At 36.4% G+C, this 21,903-nt stretch overlaps 1 protein-coding gene across 1 annotated transcript; it reads left to right on the forward strand.

The window, feature by feature from the left end:
- The first annotated feature begins 241 nt into the window (after positions 1–241).
- On the forward strand, positions 242–13,610 carry LOC140146581 (uncharacterized). The gene is made up of 6 exons (XM_072168451.1): positions 242–428; positions 4,202–4,444; positions 9,787–10,023; positions 10,897–11,049; positions 12,278–12,357; positions 12,942–13,610. The coding sequence occupies exons 1-6, from the start codon at positions 386–388 to the stop codon at positions 13,107–13,109; spliced, it is 924 nt and encodes a 307-aa protein (XP_072024552.1). The 5' UTR covers positions 242–385; the 3' UTR covers positions 13,110–13,610.
- Positions 13,611–21,903: the final 8,293 nt, after the last annotated feature.

Here is a 21,903-nt window from a genome sequence, read left to right on the forward strand (position 1 = left end):
TGATTTCTTCCTCGGTCTCACGTGATAAGAAGCTATAGGATGGAGTTAATTAATTTGTTTGGCTTTGATCAAGTTTTTTTTTTAATCAAAACGTCTTGTTTTATGTTTCCAGTGCATGATTAAAAATCATCGAACCGTGAATTTTATCAAGTGCATCTTGTCTTAAAGATGTCATATTGATATGGAACTAATCATTATAATTATTTCAGTCCACGTTTTGAAGCTTACTGGACTTGAGAGACGACATTTTTTTCATTATAACTTACGGACCTATAGTAAAAGCTAGCTTTTCTCATCTTCTCTTGTAGAACTAATGACTTGTGCTGAAGACGCTACGTGACACGGATATTCTTCTTTGGTTATCAAAACAAAAATCATCAAGAATATGCAATTTGTTTTGATTATGATTATTGATGTGATATTTTCAGGTAAGTTTTTTTTTTCTCTAAATCCATGAATGTTTTGCCTCGGTTTCGAATTGTCATTCTTTGTTTGTTGGTTGGTTGTTTGTAGGCTGGTTCCCGGGGTTGGTTAGAACACACGCTTGAGTCCATGGAAAATTCATTGTCTAGACCAAGAGTCTTGTCTAGACCTAGAAGAATTAGACTATAAGGGCGAGTTTCTCGACACTCGACAGGCGTCTTAATAAGCCTTAGGGCTACTATAAGCCCAGGCTGCTCTCGATCCCCGAGTCTTAACTCAAGCCGGATTTCTTGAAACTTTACCTAGTCATTTTCATAGACCAGTCAATTTACGTTTGAGCTAGACAAAATGGAACACCAATGTTCTTATTTGCTAGTGACACTCGCTCTAAACACCATACTGAACACCATATCCAAAAAGTAGAAAAAAGGAAACAGTGGTATCCAAATTGGCCGCTAATACAGGGCTCAAATTTCAAAATTGGGTGATGGAAAGACCATATTGTATTCCTCTTTTTATTAGGATCATCACCAAAAGTACAGTCTGACCTATCTCCGATGTAAGGCCTATAGTTCTTGAGTTATAGGCACAAAGGTCATTATGATAAATTTTGGTCTCGCATTGTCCACAGGAGTAAAAAATCAAAAATGCACCGATTTTGATCAAAGTGATCACAAATTGTTCAGCTTGGAACAACATTTGAAACAAAAAATAGCTTCCCAGCAAACACAAAACGTTTTCGACATCATTCGCAAAAGGTTATAAAAGGTTGTCAGAAAATGTTTAAATGTCGGGTTATATAAAGGGTATATTAAGGGTATAAAACGTTTTCATAACATTTACAAACATTTTTTGATAATCTACTGCCCAACAAACACAAAATGTTTTACAGAAAACGTTTAAATGTCGGGTTATATAAAGGGTATAAAAACGTTTTAATAACATTCCAAAAACATTTTTGAAAACTTGATACAAAACATTCTAAACAGAATGTTATTTTGGAGTTGAAAAAATATTTTGCGAAAAATGTTTGCCCAAAATATTTGCAATAACGTTTTAAAACGTATTCATGACCTTTATATAACCCGACATTTAAATGTTATTAAAACCTTTTGAATAAAACATTTTAAGAACATTTCTGCGTTTGCTGAGTGCAAATATTTTAACATAATGTTATTTAAGTGTTGACAAAATATTTGGCAAAAACGTTTGCGAAAATATTTTACAATAACATTTTTAAAAACATTAAAAAAATATTGTTATAGTGTGTTTTCATATAAAACGTTTTAAATCGTTTTCATGACCTTTATATAACCCGACATTTTAATGTTATTAAAACGTTTTTACCTAAACCAAAAGCCAAAATATAACTTATCTATAACGTTTTTAAAACGTTTTTGTGTTTGCTGGGTTGCTATATCTCGGGTGTTTTTTTACCTGGGTAACGTCACAAAATATGAAACGGTTAATATGGGCTTTGAACTTTTTGTCCTGTTACCCAGGTACCCAGGTAACTGAGATATGGCAAACTATTCTTTGGTTAAATATTTTTCCAAGCGGAACAATTTGAGATCACTTTGATCAAAATCTGAGTATTATTGATTTTGTTTATCCATGTGGACAACGGAGGAGACCAAAATTTGACATTTGATCTTTATGCCTATAACTCAGATCTAGGAACTATACTTTTTAAAAATCCTATTGAATAAGAGGAATACAGTTAGATTTTTTTGTTTTGTTTGTTTGCTGTTGTTTTTTTGTCTTATCCATATTCGCCCAATTTTGAAACTTAAGCCCACATTAGCGGCTATAGTATGCAAATTACAATTTCCCCTATTTCCTTTTTTGTCTTCTTCAGATATGTTGTTCAGGAGGATGCTTAGAGTCAATAGCAAGCAAAAACATTGGTGTTCCGTTTGGTCTAGGTGCACCCATTTTGGTACTTAAAGGAGGATTTCGTGATCCTAGTATCCTCTTTTTATGAAATTTTTCAGTAGATATCCACGAAAAAAGCTTATTTCCAAAATTTCAGTTGATTCCGATTTTGCGTTTGCGAGTTATGCATGATTATGTGTATTACACTGCTCCATAGACAATGTGTTGTAATTTCGTTCTGGTGCACCAGAACGAAATTCAAATTTGGCAATATTTTGCTAAACGAATTAATCTGCAAGAAATATTTGGTACATAAACATTATGTAGCCAGAGGTATCCAGTGGTGTAAAAATCTCAACTTTTTTTGGGAAAAGTGGGGGGATGAGGCTGTGGATCACGAAATGCCCCTTTAACTAATCTATTAGTACTTGCAAGCTTAACGCGGCTGTGTACTATAGACATTGTTTCTTTCGCGAAATTGAGTTTTTTTGATATGTTTGTATTTTGTTATGTTTTTTATAAATACAAGGAATGAAAATCCAGATTTGTAAACTCCAACTGCAATATTTTAAGGATTTTATTTCACTATTCCACTCGTGTTTGAAATTGAAAAGAAAAGAAAATCTTTGTTGTACCAGCCAGGGTACACGCGCGCAACAGCGCATCGCGTCGCGTATCGCGCAATTTGTTAACGCACAAATACGCTACGCATACGCGACGCTTATCTGCATGCGCGGCGCATCTTATGGAAACACCACGGAAGCACTGATTTCACAAGAAAAATAAGGCCAATATCAAAAAAATAAAAAAACCGTTTTTGGAATGGAGCCTCAAGATTGAGCTACAAACAAAATAAAATATTTTGGAAAGAGTGTTTTTTTGTTATGATGTACCTAACAAATATTGCCAAAAACTCATTTTTTTGTGATTTTCTTCAGAATTGTTGTTTTTACCCCAAATCTGTATTTATATTAAGATTTATTGATGTCTTGCCTTCATAAAAATGTATACTTTTATATGTCTTGCGCGAATAATTACAAAGTTATTGCACTTTTGCTACATGCATGTCTGAGAGTACACAGCCACCTTAACGCTTGACAACCACGTCCCTTATATGGCTTAGGCAGTTAAATTTTGAATGACCTGCCTTCCTTCACTGATTCCTTTCTCAATATCGCAATGTTACCAGCGAAAAAAAACCCAAAAACCATTAGCTTAGACCAGTGTGCTTGTGCTCATAAAACGCATAGGCCTCACAGCTTTATATAAGGCGACTTATGTTTTTTTTGTATTATTTCTACTTGATTGAGTCCTGCTTGTGTATGATGCATCTATCTATTTTTTTTCAGCTGCGTCTCAAAAAGGTTAAAACCGAAAAACATGCGATTTTGGCCCCCAAATTCCAGCAAAAAATTATGGTTTCGAACTTCAAACCAAATCATTAGAATGTTTGTCAACGAAAGTAACAATTACTTATATAGGCATATTGATGAATTTTAATGGTGTGTGCATAAACATAAACCTGCTTTGTTTGAAAAACACCGTGCTATTAACTGCTGTAAGCATACACTGTGGTACATGCATTACTGGACGTATTAAGCGTTTGTTTATTAGAGAGCTTGCGAAATGGCGTTACTTTAACTTTAACTTTAACGTCCAGAGGATTATAGAGGATTATGTATTCAAAACCAAGGTGGTTTTGAATACATAATCCTCTATAATCCTCTAGACGTTAAAGTTAAAGTTAAAGTAACGCCATTTCGCAAGCTCTCTAATGACTTATAACTTACGCCATTGAACATATTATTAAGACACTCTAATACATGTATTACCCCTAATTTTACCACTAATCCGAATCTCTACAGCATTAATCTGATATAGATATATTTAAATTTCATTCCAGATTTCCTCATTTCATCTGATGCTGAACCATGTTACATCGGGCAGGTCATATATCCCGCCAACGCAGAAAATGTCACGTGGGGTGTAGCCTTCATCAAATCCATATGTGAATGCACAGAAATAAGAAATGGCGGAGGCGTGTCTGTGATGGAGCCTAATGAAGCGATGAATCGCTTCTGGTTTCATGACGAGATATTTTCCTTTACTGATCCGGAAAGAGAACAAATTTGGCGCCAAGATTGCAGTAAGAAAGTTAATTTTGTTCTATAAATAAAATTGTCTCGTATGCCTATAATACTGACCTCATCAGAAACATAGGACTAGACGCTAAAGCCATAATGTACGATCTTATAATATGAAATTGGTACATCTTTTTCAAACCTGATTTTTTTGCATATTTGTAATGTTTACACATGTCCCAACTTGCACCAAAATGGAAACGGCCAAATTTGTTGTCTTTGTAGGTCAACAGAGCAAAGTTCGACATAGGCCTATCATAATTTAAAAATGTCCTCGCATAGAAATGCATGTTAAATGGCCAAAATAACCAGTGGGGTTTCTTTCACTTTACCATGTTATTTCAACTTAAAATGGACAGCAACCCTTCCCGGTAGTTATTACTAATATTATTTCAACATTTTGAATAAAGAATAACAAAATTAAAATTTGAGAGAAATCGTACATTAAGGCTTAACACCCCACCGCCAACGGCCAAATACGCGCTACCGGGACGCGCTAGCGAGTAAGAAACCAACACGGAGCCTACCTATGATATTTCGGCCTTGGTAAGACAGATATGCCGGCTGATTTTGTCATCAAATAGCAAGATAAAGGGCGGTCATATTATCTCAAACAACCGGTTATACATGAAGATAGATTATTAAAGTATGAATTTCTGCAGTTCATTCTTGTATTGAACTCTTATTATGACTTTGAGGGCCAACTTTTGGAAAAATTTAAGAAGTGGTGACGTCACAGCATTGTTTTAAGTACGGTATTATTTTTTGGCCCGGGGGACCCACGCAGATATACCATGTGCAATAAGTTCGTTCCGCCCCCTCCCCAAAAGCATTTAAAACGTTTTTGAAATGAAACTTACACAATGCATTTTAAGCTATTTGTTATTTTGTTACATTAGTAGAGATGTTAAACCACTTTATTTGAAGTCATGTATCCTTGGTGGTCAATCACCATGATCACTTCCAAAACACGCTTGCCCTGTTATCGTTCACTAATGGCACAAGAAGTTCCTTATTCTCGTCTAGACATTCTGCGTGTTTCTACTGAGGGCCAACTTCCGTGCCATGCCGTGCCGTGCCGGGTCATACCGGGTAACAAGCCCAGTAGAAACGATCTGGGTAATCGGTTGCCGTGTCATGCCGGGTCATGTGCTCGCCTTTCGTGATCCACCTCTTGAGGTGGATCATGCCGGGTCAAAGCGTGTAATCCGCCCAGTAGAAACGAGCCGTGTGATCGGTTGCCGGGTCGAGGTCATTCGTGTTGCAAAAATAACGCGATTTATATTCTACTTGTATATATAGTCTAGCCTAGGCCTATAATGTAGTAGGTTCCTTCTTTCTGATATTATAAACACTGGCATGATGTGTGACTCGCATGAACTTGATGAAGTAAAATGGATATTAATATATGACTTTACTTAGTCTAGGCCTACTTCTTTATAGTTAATGATTTGGTTATATTTTGGCTGTAAATTAATTATCATAATAGCCAATTACTAGATCCACTGGTGAATTAATGCAATTTGTATTTTACGAAAACACTAAATTGTGATTGTAGGTCATATGCCATGAGCTGCCATGCGTATTTAAATTTAGGATACAACCGTCAAATCTGTTTTCCGTACTTCCGGTTTACAGGAAAAAAATTCCGTGCATCATGCGAGACACGGCTTTCTGGTCTCAGTAGAAACAAGCTGGGTAACGGTGGCCGGATTGTGATCGGTATTTTGTGCCCGGAAAATAGCGGGTCAAAAAGCCGTACGCTCAGTATAAACACGCTGTTTGTCATACACTCTGGACTCTATCTGTAAGTGGTGTTATGATTTTGCCATAAGGAGTTTCAAAAAATCTTTCTTTAAGAATTGACCACAATTTCTCTATTGGATTACGACCTTTCTTCATTCCTTCTCTAGCAATTTCTTTTTCCTTGAACAAGCCACTCTCTTTTCTTTTTTTTTTTTTTTTTTTTTTGATGCCATCTTTAAATTCTCTGAGGTTTGTGGTTCTTTAAATTCCTCTATAACAATGACGTCATGGTTATTTGTGCTCATTTGTCGTCAGGCTTCATTGAATTATTGGGACGTCATTGCTCTAAACAGTTTCGGCGCGGGAATTTTGAATATCGCGTGTTGAGAGATGGCTGTCTTTATTCGTGTTTATGGTTAATATGAGTTTGTTTTGAATAAAACCATGTGATTCGTGCTTAATAATTATTTTTCTAACATAAAAAATAAGACATAATGTTGTGATTGCCGGACACTTCCTTTAAGGTAGTCGGAGGGAAACATGACCAAGCGGTGTTTGCACTCAAGTATTGAGACAAAAAAGCTGACACATAAGAAAAATGGCAAGGCTTCTATGATGGAGATTCTAAGGTTTTCCTATAATAGTAATGTACTAGTATTAATATTAAGCAGTACACTGCAGTTGTTTTAATTAACCCTAGAACTACGAAGTAAGATTTTTGTATCCGTCAATAAGAAAAGGCGCGTGTGTTTACGCCCAGACGACCTAAGCTAATCATAGATCCACCCATTGTGCTAATTTCAGTGATAAAAGTTTTACCCCAGCACATTACCCCGGGGTTGGACCGGCCATCAAAAATGACCGGGGGAAGTTGGCGAGGCCCACCATTGGTTTGTACAGTGAAATCAATGAATTTCATTTCGCTTTTGTAAAATATTTACTTAAGAGCTACTGACTTTTTACTTGATAGTTAGGTTGACATAGTCATTTCCTTTTACATTTAGGAGACAATTAGGTGAAAATTGCATTTTCTTAGAATTTTTAGCCGAAAATCAATTTTGCCAATACTTTCGTACATAGCCAGAATTTGCAATGAATTTGTGATGCATGATGTTACCCATATGACAAATTTGCATGGGCGCCCTCACATTATGACATCATAGCGATATTATGTGGGGGTATGTATGTACTTATTGTGGTATCAGTGGATAGAGAAGACTCATGAGCATTGGTACCAAATACTAAGGTATGTGATGTTTATAATTGAAAATTAGTGGGGTTGTTGCCCCCCTTCGTTGTCCGTGTTACACGATATGGATCATTTAGTTCTAGGGTTAAATGCTAAATATTATGGCCCTTGCCATCCTACTCGCCAAAACGCGGGTGTCGATGGCAGACCAAAAGTTTCATTTCTTTTAATTCTTCAATTTCATAATTATGCATTTGGAATCAACATTAAAATAAGTACAAACAAGCCAGGTATTATAAAAATTGTAAAATTTCTCAAAATTTCTTATGTTCAAGCCTATGGCTAGAACGCAGAGCATTAACTCAACAAGAACATGCATTTAAATTAACAAAATAAACAATGCAACCATAGAAACATCCAATTTAGCTCAAATTACCAGCTGAGAGCAGTTCATTATTATGACTAATGGCGGATTGGAATGATTGAAATAAAGAGCAAATGGAAACTATAATTAGTTGAGAGCAGATTAATTAATTTAAAACTCAACATGTATTCATCATTCCTTTCTTCTCCCTTCTCTGTACTTATTCTTTCCTAGGCCTACACTTTATCAATCCCCCGCCCTCCTTGTCCCCCCACTCTCCCTCTCTCATTCCTATCATTTTCCTTATATTTCTATTTCTCTTTATTTATTTCTCTTCATTCCTACCTCTTTCTCCCTTCCTCCAGCCCTCTCTCATTCTCCATGTCCCTTCCTTCCCTCTTCCTCCCTCGCCCCTTCCAAGATTTCTCACAGTAAGCTGTCCCCCCTCCCTTGGGTACGCCACTGTTTTTGTGCTAATCTCCTTCTTAAAATATAAAATAAAATGAAATGGAAATTTGTGATAAAACCTTTATAGGCCTATGCTTATACATGTTACATGTATACGTAGCGATTACCATTACACAGTATTATAGACACGTGGACCTGGCAGCATTAATACATTCTGATGTACAATGGACCAACAAAACCATTCAATTTATTTAAATAAAGCCTCCTCTTTTGACTTCAGACCCGCATACTAGCACATATTGGGATACGTGAGAACAATGGTACCACTTTACACATGACTGCCCTTAAACATGGCCGTTGCGTGTTCCTGTTGTGTAAAGCGTTAATATGCTTTCTTACCAGTGACCAATTTAATACCGAAACAATGGTACCACTTTTATGAATAGCCTGTCGGAAAATCAAATTGGCATCAAAGGATGAGCATTACGTAATCTATTGCCACTCTATGTTTATAAAAGCTTTTTGGTTTTAACAATGTCCGATGCCCAAGACCATTGTTCAGTTTGGTTATGCCGTTGCTATTTTTGACGACTTCTAACTTTCGCTAATAAGCCCAAAATGAATCAATAAAATCGTATATGAGATATTTGGACGCGATGACAACAATTTAGAGCATAATTGGCCACTTCGGAAGTGCGCATTTTATTGAGTATTTGTTTAGATTTAGATTAGATATATTTTACAAAGCAAAAAGTTTTTCCAAAACTTCGCAAATTCTCTATTTTTGAAAAGTTTATCAAAATATATTTGATTAACTTTTCAAAAATAGGAGAAAAGGAGGGTGCAATGAGGGTTCTGTTTTTATTGGGACACCTTGTATAAATGAAAGAATAAAAGGTTTGTCTCGGGATTTTGTTTTCAGGATTTAGAGATTAAAAAAAAAGTTTTTGTTAGTCATTAGATCAAAATAAAAGTTGAGCAAAATTGGTTTGCGAAGCGTTTAAGAGAACAAGGCAAAAAAAGTGGACCAAAATGAAAAAACTAAATTATCGGCTATACCGCTCAGGTTTTTTTCTATCATATTTTTCTGAGATTAACATCTTGTTTTGCATAAGGATAATACACTCCTCAAAAGAATGAAAGGATCAGATGAATATATCCCCATCTTGGCGAAAACATAGGATATGATGATAATATTATTGTACTTAAGCGGCAGACAAGATTCCCTCGTTTACAAATATCCGCCATCACCCACATCGTGAGGGGAGGGAGGAAAATGGAGGCCAAAATTTCGATTTTGAAGCCATTTTTTCAAACGTCACCATGGTCAAGGTCAAGCCCAATTATCAATAATATTATCATCATATCCTATGTTTTAAAAAATGATGATATATTCATCTGATCCTTTTATTCTTTTGAGGAGTGTAGTTTAAGAGGCTATATGAAAAAGGTACAGGTTTGCCGCCAATTTTCCATGTTGGTGGTGGAACATTGTGCCGATATTGAGAGGGGGTGCCAAGTAGACCATGCATCTGCTTCTGAAGTGAATTTCTGATTAATTGTAATATATAACGGGGGTCATTGGTACTTTACATAATGCAAATTATAGTATTGAGTGTCCCGGGCCTTTTATATTTCAGGATCTCGGAATGATCCATCAACACCAAATCCTGCTGTTCAAGAAGGTGAAATGAAACCAGGAGATGTCAAAACTACACCAGCAAGTGACGTCAACGGAGGAAGTGAAAAAGGTGGAGAACCTGTTGATACGGCTACGACACAAAGTTCTCAAAATGTCGATGGAGGATCTGGAGTTGTGAATGAGGCTACTACAATATCAACTACACTAGCCAATTACTCATTCTCAGATGAAATAGGTGCGTAAAAGTGTGTGCGTGATATGTCGTGTATCTAATAAGTAATATGAGAAGTCTATAATGACTTATGTTACCTAATTTTACCATTACCAAATTCCCCGATGGCCGTAGGCTGAGAAATACCGTGGTGTGGAACTTGCCCGTAGGGAGAACATTCCCCGCTCTCCCCTACACAGTGTTGCTTTGTTTGTCTTTTGGTTGCTTGTCCTTAGGGTGGACCAGCATTTGTCGCAAGGTGTACTTTGTGAATGACACAACAGAATTCCTTGATCGCGAAAAATTCTGCGAAGTTTCTCTGTCAGACTGACACCCGGGCTCTGACAGCCTAAACGTGTATGGTATGGTAATGTTCTTACCGTGTTTAGACTCACTGTCACCTTGTCTCACATGTGCGGTGGACACTTTATCAGTTGATTTGGTTTGAGCAAAAATGGCTAGAATACTTTGGTTTGAGAGAGTGCTTTGTGAAATGTCCAATCGCCATATCCGTAAAAGTTCAAGGCCTTACGAAGATGTTGGTCTGATGATGCATCCGAGATAGGATGTGAAATATTGCTTAAGGCCTAATGTGTTACCAACTGTCAAATTTGAGGTTTTCATAACTAGACTGAACAACTGGAACCGAATGCCCGTCTGGGTCATTATTGCCTTAACCTGTAATGTAAACTGTTCACTTCAGATACATGAAAAAATAGAGAGAAATTAAAGCTGTTAAGATGCATTGCTGCAAACTTTAAGGGACATATTAATCGTGCAAGTGCTGATTTGCAAGTCAGTGTATGTTGGTTTAACTGTTTTGTTGCTATGAATTATATAAAATACGTACACGTACCCATTGTACTCCTTCTGTTATTGATATGTCTTAAAATCAAGCCACTTGTGAGAGTAGTTGGGATCTGTTTGGATACTACTGTTACCAAGCCAATGTCTCGGCAGTTACTTTCAATGAAGCAGAAGCAAGCTGTATTCATGCTGGTGGACATCTGACGAGTATTCTTAGCGAAGAAGAGAACGCCTTTATAGACGGTAAGGTGCGACATGATGGAGATGGTGGTGATGAAGATGATAATGATGACTAATATGCACGGTTGTTTTATGTGATCATTAATTAAATTTTCTAACAAAACATTATATAATTTTCAATTCTAGACCTGGACAATACCAACAGCTATCACACTAATATGTACATATATTTTCAGTTCTTTTTAACATATATTTTTCGTTTCTTTTTCAACTTTTACTGCTTTTTTGTGGTATTTTTGTTATATATACTGTATATTTGTGGCAAATTGAGGGCGCTATTTAAATATATTTGAAATTTAATTTAGCCAATTAATACAAGTAATTTCTAATTTCACGATAAAAAAGTTTTTGAAAATTTCTTTGGTATATCTTACTCTTTTTCTGATGTTTTAATACCATTATATCAGTGTCTACACTTTGTAAAGATAAAAACACAATTCAAGATGAACAGCGCCATCAGTGTTCACCTTTTCTTAAAAATGCTTTTACATGCTATCAAGCAACCGTGTATGATAGGAATGATGATGATGATGATGATGATGATGATGATAATGCCGATGATGATGATGTTAATGACGACAACGGCGATGATAATTCTGATGATGATGACGACGACGACGATAGTGGTGATGATTATGATGATGACGACGACGGTGGTGATGGTGGTGCCGATGGTGGTAGAGGTGAAGATGACGATGATGATGATGATGAAGAAGATGATGATGATGATTAAGATGATATTAATTATGATAAACACGACGACGATGATGATTATAGTAGTTATGGTGAGGATGGAAGAAGAAGATGATGCTGATGACGATGATGACGATGCAATGATGTTGATGATAATGATGACGATGACGATGATAAAGAAGACAATGATCAATTTTAATAAATTTAAAACTTTATAAACTTTTACAGGAGCTTTTTTATTAATTAATTAATTAATTAATTAATTAATTAATTAATTAATTAATTTATTTATTTATTTATTTATTTATTTATTAATTAATTAATTAATTAATTAATTAATTAATTTATTAATTAATTAATTAATTAATTAATTAATTAATTAATTTATTTATTTATTTATTTATTTATTTATTAATTAATTAATTAATTAATTAATTAATTAATTAGTTTGTTTATTTATTTATTTATTTATTTATTTATTTATTTATTTATTTATTTATTTATTTATTTATTTATTTATTTATTTATTTCCTTTCAGCCAATTATACAGGTGATCACTGGATTGGCTTCACAAATCAAGAGACTCGTGAAACATTTAGTTGGACTGACTTGAGTCAGGTATGAAAAAAAATCTGTCTCCAAATAAAAATTACCAGTTCTTGTACAGGTGGGTGCAGTGGTGGTCCCATTTTTACACGTTTTAGGAAGGAAAAAAGAGTACATAGAAAGCCTGTTGAGATACGGTGAATTTGATCGCCTTATTTGGACAATTTTCGAAACACTTCCCTTTCACAAACCTCGATCTGTGTCTAGTGAGCTGTACAATAGATGCAGTTGTCTACAATTTTCTTGTTCTGTGTTACACAAAAAAGGTCCGATTTTTCTTTGTCTACGTTACACGAAAAGCTCAAATTTTTCATTGTCTGCGTTAGGGCCTACACAAAAAGATCCGAGTTTTCTTGTTCTGCGTTACACAAAAAGGTCCGATTTTTTTTTGTCCGAGTTACAAATTGTAGATCAAAGATTTGAATCAAACTAACCGACTGATCAGAAGTGGGTAAGTACAATAGCAATCATGGGTAGCTGCCAAGTGTAGATGAGTACAATATATTATGTGTAAATTGCCAAATGTTCACAGGGCAGCTATTGCACCTATCCACTTCTGGTACTGGTAATGTAATTCCATTTCCATCTTCTTACAGGTTAACTACACGCACTGGTCCAGTGGCGAACCGAATCGGAACAAGCCAGGAGAGGATTGTGCTATAGTGAATCCACCAAACTGGTTTGACGGTGCATGTACAGACAAAAAAGGATACATATGCAAGAAAGAAGCTACGTGGAACCAGACCAGTACCACATTCCTGTGAGCATGTTCAAGTGTACCAAGAACAGGAGGGATAGATTGTGGGAAAATGTGGAGAGCTTTTATAAATAGAACCTCGATATTTGGAAATGTCGAAAATTCAACTTTAGATTATCTGAAAAATAAGAAATTCCAGCAAAATCATTGATTCCATTTTTGTCTTTGATTAATTATTATGTTATGCTATGTTATGCAAAATCTTATAATCAGACTTATTTTCAATATTTTCATTAAGGCTTGCTGTTTGCTATCGTCAGCAGGTAGCATGTGTTAATTAATGCATGTCATCGTTGGCTGATATCACGAACTAAGGCGGCTATCTTCAGTACATAGTATGCTTAATGCATACCATCTTCTGCTTATATCTTAAGGCTGCTATCTTCAGTAGATAGCATGTGTCAATGCATGCCATCTTCGGCTGGTATCACGAATTCAGCTGTTATATTCAGTAGATAGTATGCGTTTAGGGTGCACACCGGTAAATAGCCCCCATTGACACTCTGTACAAACACAGAGGATGATTTAAGCACTTCCCACCACGCCACTGTGTTGACTTGCGGTTAGCACAGCTGTGTGAGTGAACATGACACGACTGCTCGCACACTGCATTGGCGGCCATGGTTAAATTTGAATTTGGACTGGTATATTTACAATAAAAACGCATTCACAATGCTGGTCGATTTCACATTTTATGTTACCTACAGATGGTGTGAATTATCCTTCATGCATACATCACTTTAGATCTGAAATCGACCAACTAATAATGACACACGCACAATTCTGAAACAACGTCTTTTGCACAGAATTCAATGGGATTTGAAAAGTAAAGTGGCAGTTGAAACTCTGGTGATAACACGTTTGCAGTGCATGATGGGGCTTCCTTAAATCATCCTCTGGTACAAACAGGGTCTGGGAAAATGCCATTTTCTGGTACTGAGAGCGACTCAGTTCTTCAAAAGTTATACTTTCTGCAAGTTGAAGGTCAGATAAATACAGACAGTTCAGTGAAAACATACGGAGTCCAGTGACTTTTCGCAGAAAATTGCCAACTAGATCACCATGTAGCCCACACCGCTTACGCAAACTCACAAATAGCTTGGTGAAATGTAACACATTTTGAAAGTTTAGTCAAATTTTGATAAGAAGTCAGACCCTGTTCCTTTTTCATGTACAATCTTTTTCTCAGGCCTAAATGAGGAATAAATATGAATCAGGACCTAATAGTTAAATATTAAGCCTTTTAGTTGCATTACTTGAATGTGTAAGTTATATAGTGTACCTATATGAACTGAACAGGACAGCAATATAAGTTGTGTACTATCGATTGTAGTATCTGTTAAAAACTGTGCATCACGCATTAAGGCTGATATCTTCGGCTGATATCACGCACTAAGGCTGCTATCTTTAGTAGATGATGCATGCCATCCTCGGCTGATATCACGCATTAACATGATTAGGGTTACTATCTTCGGTAGATAGCATGTGTTAATGCATGTCACTCTTGGCTGATATCGCGCATTAAGGATGCTATCATCAGGGAGGGGCGGATGCTACAAAGAAATACAAATCTCAACAGACAGCTAGGAGGGCATAAAAAAGAAAAGTTTATTCCAAATGTGAAGGAATAGGTTGACAGTTTAAAGCACCTACACACAAATTACAAGCTGGAACACAGTTGTAAATGACCCAAAAGTTGCGCCAAAAAGATAACATTTATTAATTTTCATAGCAACAGTTTAGCTACAATATTATGTACAGTTATTTTCTTCTGTACCCCCTATGCTTCACACAAGAAGTTGACGGTCATAATATGGCAAAAGTTAATACCTGTTCTATCATATTGTAACATACCTTAAATTGTTCCTCTCATTGCTAGTAATAATACAAATTCCTTTAAAAAAGAATGGGCGCCCAATGGGAGCTTTGATGTGATGTGCTAAAATGTCACCGTTTGGATTTTTTTTTTCATTTAAAACAATAATGTAACATTAGCATAGTATTAAAGCAAAGAAAGATTTGAAAATGTAAAGCATATTTATTGCAGTGGGAGAAGTGTAAAATCGTACTGCATGGGATATAAGTGCATTGGTTTCAAATAAAAAGGAATAAAGATCAGGTTAACATATCGGTAACTATTGTTAGGAAATGGTATATCATGTGGGGGATTGTTAGAGCAGAATTATTTTATTTAGAATATTGTTTTGCATATTTAATTCTTATGGATTGTTTTCTAAACAGGGGTATCATTTCTTACTAAGCGGTTACCCGTATTTCGCGGTTCTCGGCTGTCATGGTTGGCTTTTGCAGATCTTAAAATCAGGGTATGTCCTTTGGCTGGGATCACTGTCCTCACAGATGAGCTCAATTGCAGCTTTTTGCAGTTTTACCTGACTTTCGCTCTCAAAAAATCTGAGCTTCCTTGGCCAAAGTTACACCCACCCACCAAGTTTCATGAGCAATTTGAAATTTTTATGTTTTTTGACCTATGACCTCTCAACTCTAGGTCTGACAAAAAGGTCGGCGTGCAAACTTTTGTTTGTTAGTCCAAGGTCCACCCACCAAGTTTGAGCTCCATAGAGGCAATTTGAAATTTGTACCTTTATTGACCTATGACCTCTTAATTAACCGTAGGTCTGACGAAAAGGTCGCCGTGGGAACTTTTCTTTGTTAGTCCAATGTCCACCCACCCATCACATTTGAGCTCCATAGGGGCAATTTGAAATGTTTACCTTTTTGACTTATGACCTCTTCACCGTAGGTCTGACGAAAAGGTCACCGTGAAAACTTTTATTAATGTTAGTGCAAGGTCCACCCACCCACCAAGTTTGAGCTTCATAGGGGCAATTTGAAATTTTTAACTTTTTTGACCTATGACCTCTTAACTGTAGGTCTGACGAAAAGGTCACCGTGGAAACTTTTATTTGTTTGTCCAAGGTCCACCCACCCACCAAGTTTGAGCTCTATAGACCACTTGGCATGTGACGTCATTGCCCGGCAGTATGCGCGCGAATCATGGCAATTTCCATTGTTCTTTGCCCTGCAGTGTGCGTACGCATCGTAGTTTGCTAAGGGCACGTGCATTTTAAATCGCCCGCCACATTTCATATAGTACAAGAAAGCCATTGACCAGTGTAGCGGCTTGTTCAAGCATATCGATAGACGAGTCCCTCGCCATTGTTGATAAACAGTGATGTCAAGTGGTCTATAGGGGCAATTTGGAATTTTTACCTTTCTTGACCTTTAACCTCTTAACCGTAGGTCTGACGAAAAGGTCACCGTGGAAACATTTGTTTGAGAGTCCAACATCATGTCAGCACATTGGCATGGCCGGATTTGCCATTTAAAGTGTTTGAAATTTTAGTCTTCAATTGAACTTGACCCCGACAAATATAAACTCGTTCTTCCTCATACCAAGCTGCACCCACCCACCAAGTTTGAGGAACGTGCGACCCCTAGTCTCCGAGAAAATAGGCGGACAGACAGACACACAGATACACCCCCACACCCCCGACGATCCGTATTATTATATAGATGATTGACTGCATCAGGTTACCATTTCGCTTACTATTGTTATTAGGAAATGTTATATCATGGGGGGGGGGGTGGAGGGGGTTGGTGGAGCAGATTTTTGTTTATTCAGAATAATTATAGGTTTGCATGTTTGTTTAATTCTTATGGTTTGTTTTCCAAACATGCATATTTATTTCTTTAATTGACCGCATCGGTAAAGAAGACAAGAACAAACAACTTCTGAACAAGTGGAATAGTGATTTAAAAAAATCAATACTGAAAGAGATATGAATATTAACATTTAGATAACAATGCATTATACGAGACATACTAGTGCTACTGTCTGTTCAATTAGGTTAGATTTTCATATTTTTTTTACATATATGAAAATTTAAAAAAAAATGTGGTTAAAGTCATCAAGGAAAGGTGTTAGCGCAGCCTTAGACCCAACGTGATTTTACGTGATGTAGACTGAAAGCCTACAACGTATGTACAAATCTCATCACATAACAACTCATATTAAGCCACATAACTCACTCCGTTCTTTACTGGCGTCACCAAAAGATCCCACACACAAATTGGATAAATCAGGTGCAGTATACGGCCTCCAATGTGCTGACTGTGAATCCACCTATGTTGGTGAGAGTGCCCGCCCTCTAAGAAATAGACTCGGGGAACACGAAAGACCTAGCTCTCCGGTTGGAGCGCACACTATGAGGGCTAAGCACCGCATTGATTGGGACAATATCCGCGTGTTGGACCGCGAAAGTGACTGGTACCGCAGGGGAGTGCGCGAAGCCATTCACATCAAGAGACGAGACCGCAACATGAACAGGGACCAGGGCCGGCACATCCTCCCTCTCAGCTATGACAACATGATCAAGTCATGTGACCCGAGAAACACCAGCGTTCACGTGACGTCCGGAATAAACCAGTGGCTCCGAAGGCTTGTGAATGCAAGCCGCAGGCTACCACAGCTCAGGGGCTATTTTAACGTGTCTCACTGTCACGTTCGTGCAATGAGATGAAATGAGTGCAGTGACAATTAACAATCCGTGTAGATATGCTTTAATAGTAGACAATGGTAGAGCCTTTCTTACGGTCACATTCAGGTAAAAATGTCAATTTTTTTATTTTTGAAACACACTCTACTTCATCAACACTTTTATCTCATTGCACGAACGTGACAGTGAGACACGTTAAAATAGCCCCCTGCCACAGCTCTGAATATAATAGTCGTGAGACGTAAGTTAAAACTTCCTTATACTATGATTTGTACTTTCCAAAGTTCAGTTTAAAACCGCATTTCTTTTCAATTTTGCCTCATTTTAGGCAGTTACTTGGGTCAACCAAAAGAGTTCGTGACATTTTCATGGGTGGGACGGTCCATTCTTAACTTAAAGCTCGTATTGTGAAATTGATCTTAATTATTTTTGTTTTATTTTTTAGTCCAAGTATTTCCCATCATGTTGATATATATGTGAATTGTAATATCACAACTTACTAATATATAATAAAGAGCGGCCTGATTTTATCCGTATGTGTAAAACCCATTAAATTTGTAATACTTGATTCAGAGTTTTTTCCTGATATCAAAAACAGTATACGTTCTGTGTATTAAGAGTGTTGCCCGTCCATTCTCTCAAAGCTGGCAATTTTCATTTCATGACATCACTGTAGTTTCTAGGTCAAATTTGTCTCGTTCGTAGGAATTTACCGCTTACAGTTGGTTTTTGCGGCATATCAATTTGAAACGTCTTATTTTCTCAAAAAAGGAGTAATTTTTGTTGTCCTCATAATATTAGCTTGCCAATGATATGATGTTGTCCGAGCAATATATATTATATGCCCTTGAATGATTTTTCATAATCATATCAAAACTATCATGACTGCCATTTCAATCGTTATACCTTTCCGGTTATATATAGATGTTCGCTATATGTATAGAAGTGACGTAATAAATCGGATGAATATATCCTTCTTGATTAAGTTCATCAGGACTGTAGTATTCCATTAATTAAACATTTCTTCTATGCAAGTCCAATTGAAACACTTACTGTATGGGACGTTTCAAGAGCTAAGGTCTGCTCTTTTCATCAGCCAGATCATGAGATGATTCACTGATCTGCTTGAGTTGTTGCCAGTTGACGTCTTGTTGGTATTGATTGCAGTAACACTCTCATTGCCAGTGATCAATACATCAGTGGTGATGAGAGTGTTACTTTTGAGAAAGTGGAAAGCACCATAAAACAAAAGCAGCAACAAGGTAAACCTGCAAAAAAGAAATATGATACGAACAGGATAAAAGGACTGGTTGCTATTCCCTATGTTCAAGGTCTGTCACAAAAAGCACAGCGGATTTTCAAAAAACACAATATTGCCACAGCAATGAAGCTCATGACCACTCTGCGCAACATTCTGGTACATCTCAAGGACAAAAGAGAAAAGGATGAAATCACAGATTGTGTGTATGAAATTCCATGCCAAGGTTGTGATGCTATATATGGTGGTGAAACGTGCAGAACGTTTGATACCAGAAAACGGGAACATGTTAAATCTGTGGACAAAATATCGAAAAACAGATTTACCAGGCCAAACAGGAAAGCATCTGAATCAGAATTTCTCACTTCTGCATTAGCTGATTACGTAGCTCAAAATAACCATGTTATAGGCTGGGAAGATAGCTCAATTCTAACAACTGAAAATGACAAGTATACAAGATGGTTCAGTTCAGTTTCAGTTTATTTCACCTTTAAATAATTATTACAAAGTAAAGCAAAATCATATGGTAGGAGACCAAATAGAGCAGAGCTCGACCAATTTTGGCCACCCTTTACAATATTAAGTTAAACATTCAGGACAAAACACAATCAAAAGACGTATCAGGACATAATTATATGAAGACAAAGACCGGACAGGGCACGTGAGACAGACAATGTTGGCTATGATTTAAGATTACCTATTATACATAATAGTAATAATAATTTTGAAATTACATGAAACATTACACAAACTAACGAGATTATTTATAACGAGATAATAATTCAGATTTGTACTTAATTTTGAAGCTTGTCAGAGTAAGTGAATTTGTGGTATTTAAACTAATATTGTTCCATAGTATAGGCCCTTGTCGTCTAACAGTCGGGCTAAATCATTTTTAAAATGATGAGCTCTATACATTTCTGATGACCTAGTATTATATGCATGGATCGTACTAGCTTTAATAAAATAATTTGCAAAAATATCTGGTAGAAGATCGTTATAAAATTTATACATACAAATTGCTTTCGGCAGTTTGTGGATATCATAAACTGTGAGACTATTGAATGAAGCAAAAAGGGGCGGAGTGTGGGCAAGAAAGTGAGAATTTCAACACAATCGATTTATTCGCTTTTGCTTAATGTGAATTTTGTTTAAGTTAATTTGATCAACCCAAATAATATTACAATAATTAATGTGTTGCAAAACCAAACTTATATATAATGTAACAATGTTTTTAGAGGTAGGAGATGTTTGAGCGAAATAAAATACCGGAATATTTGGACACAATAATAGTTATATATGTTGTGTGGTGGTTCCAAGTAAGGGACTCATCCAGTGCAGAGGATGATTTAAGCACTTCCCAGCAAGTCTTGCGGTTAGCATAGCTGTGTGAGTGAACATGCCACCACTGCCCGCCCACTGCGTACACACGTGCATGGTTAAATTTGAATTCGGACAGATATATTTACAATAAAAACACCTTCTAAAAGTTGGTCGAGTTCACATTTTATGTTATCTACAGAAGGTGTGAATTATCCTTCATGCATACATCACTTTAGATCTGAAATCGACCAAGAAATAATGACACACACACAATTCTAAAACAACATCTTTTGCACAGAATTCAATGGGATTTGAAAAGTAAAGTGGCGGTTGAGACTCTTGTGATAACACTTTTGCAGTGCATGATGGGGCTTCCTTAAATCATCCTCTGCATCCAGTGTGATTCCAAGGAATGTAATAGAAGAAACCTTTGAAATTGATACATTTTCAACATATATGGCTGAATAATTGTGATACCTTCGATTGCTAAATATGTTTTTAAAAATAAGGTATTTTGTTTTATTTATGTTGAGGGATAATTTATTTGCCTTAAGCCACTTGGAAATGTTACATAATTCTTGATTTATTGTGATGATAAGATAGGTGAAGTCTTTATGGGAAGCCAAGAGATTAGTGTCATTTGCGAAAATTATGAATTTGAAAAACTTTGAGGCGTAAACAATATCGTTCAAATATAGGATGAAAAGCAAAGGACCTAAAATTGAGCCTTGAGGAACGCCGCCAGTTGAATGAATTAATGATGATTTAACGTTATTAAATGAAATATATTGTGGCCTATTCATGAGGTAGTTCCTGAACCACTCGAAGGTAACGCCGCGTACACTGTAATGAGTTAGTATAGATAGAAGAATGTCATGGTTTAGCGTGTCAAATTCGAGAGGTCCAGGAAGATACCAACACTGTGCTGATTGTTATCTAAGTCAGTGACAATTTTGTTGTATGCATCCATAATCATAGCCATAAAAGAAGAATGTTTTGGGCGAAACCCAAATTGAGATTGATGCAAAATATTTAAACTTGAAATAAAACCATATAATCTATTGTGCACAACTCGCTCAAGAATTTTCGAAAAAACAGGAAGGACGGATATTGGCCTGTAATTGCAAAATTTGTGCCGGTCATCGTTCTTGAAAATAGGAATGACCTTGGCCATTTGAAAATTATATTTGGGACAATGCCGGTGGTTAATGACAAATTAATTATATGAGAAAGAGGAGAAGCTATGATTGTGCTGACTTATTTAACAATATCGGGTTGTATTTCATCAAAGCCACTACTTTTACCCGATTTCAATGAAAGGTAGATATCTATTTTTGGGTCAGTTGGAGTAAAAAACAGAGAATTATTTGGGGAATTAATATTGTGCAGAAAAGTATGAAAATTAGCACCAGGAGTCTAGGAGGCTAGGTTATTGTAAGAGGAAATAATATATAGTAACCGTTGGAGTTACTTAGGCTACTATTATTTCCTCTTACTAAAAGAAACGAAACAAGTTGGATTTAAAATTCTACCAAGGATCAAACGGGGTTCGAACCAGCAACCTATCGATCCATAGTCGAGGTACTCCACACTATGCTACAAGTGATGGTGCTTGAAAGCCGTCTATTTATTATACTTATTGTTTACGGAATAAAGCGCGCGCACACGGTATACTATTACTACTACATTACCAAATGAATAAC

Source organism: Amphiura filiformis, chromosome 2 (assembly GCF_039555335.1).
Source record: "Amphiura filiformis chromosome 2, Afil_fr2py, whole genome shotgun sequence".
NCBI classification, from domain to species: Eukaryota; Metazoa; Echinodermata; class Ophiuroidea; order Amphilepidida; family Amphiuridae; genus Amphiura; species Amphiura filiformis.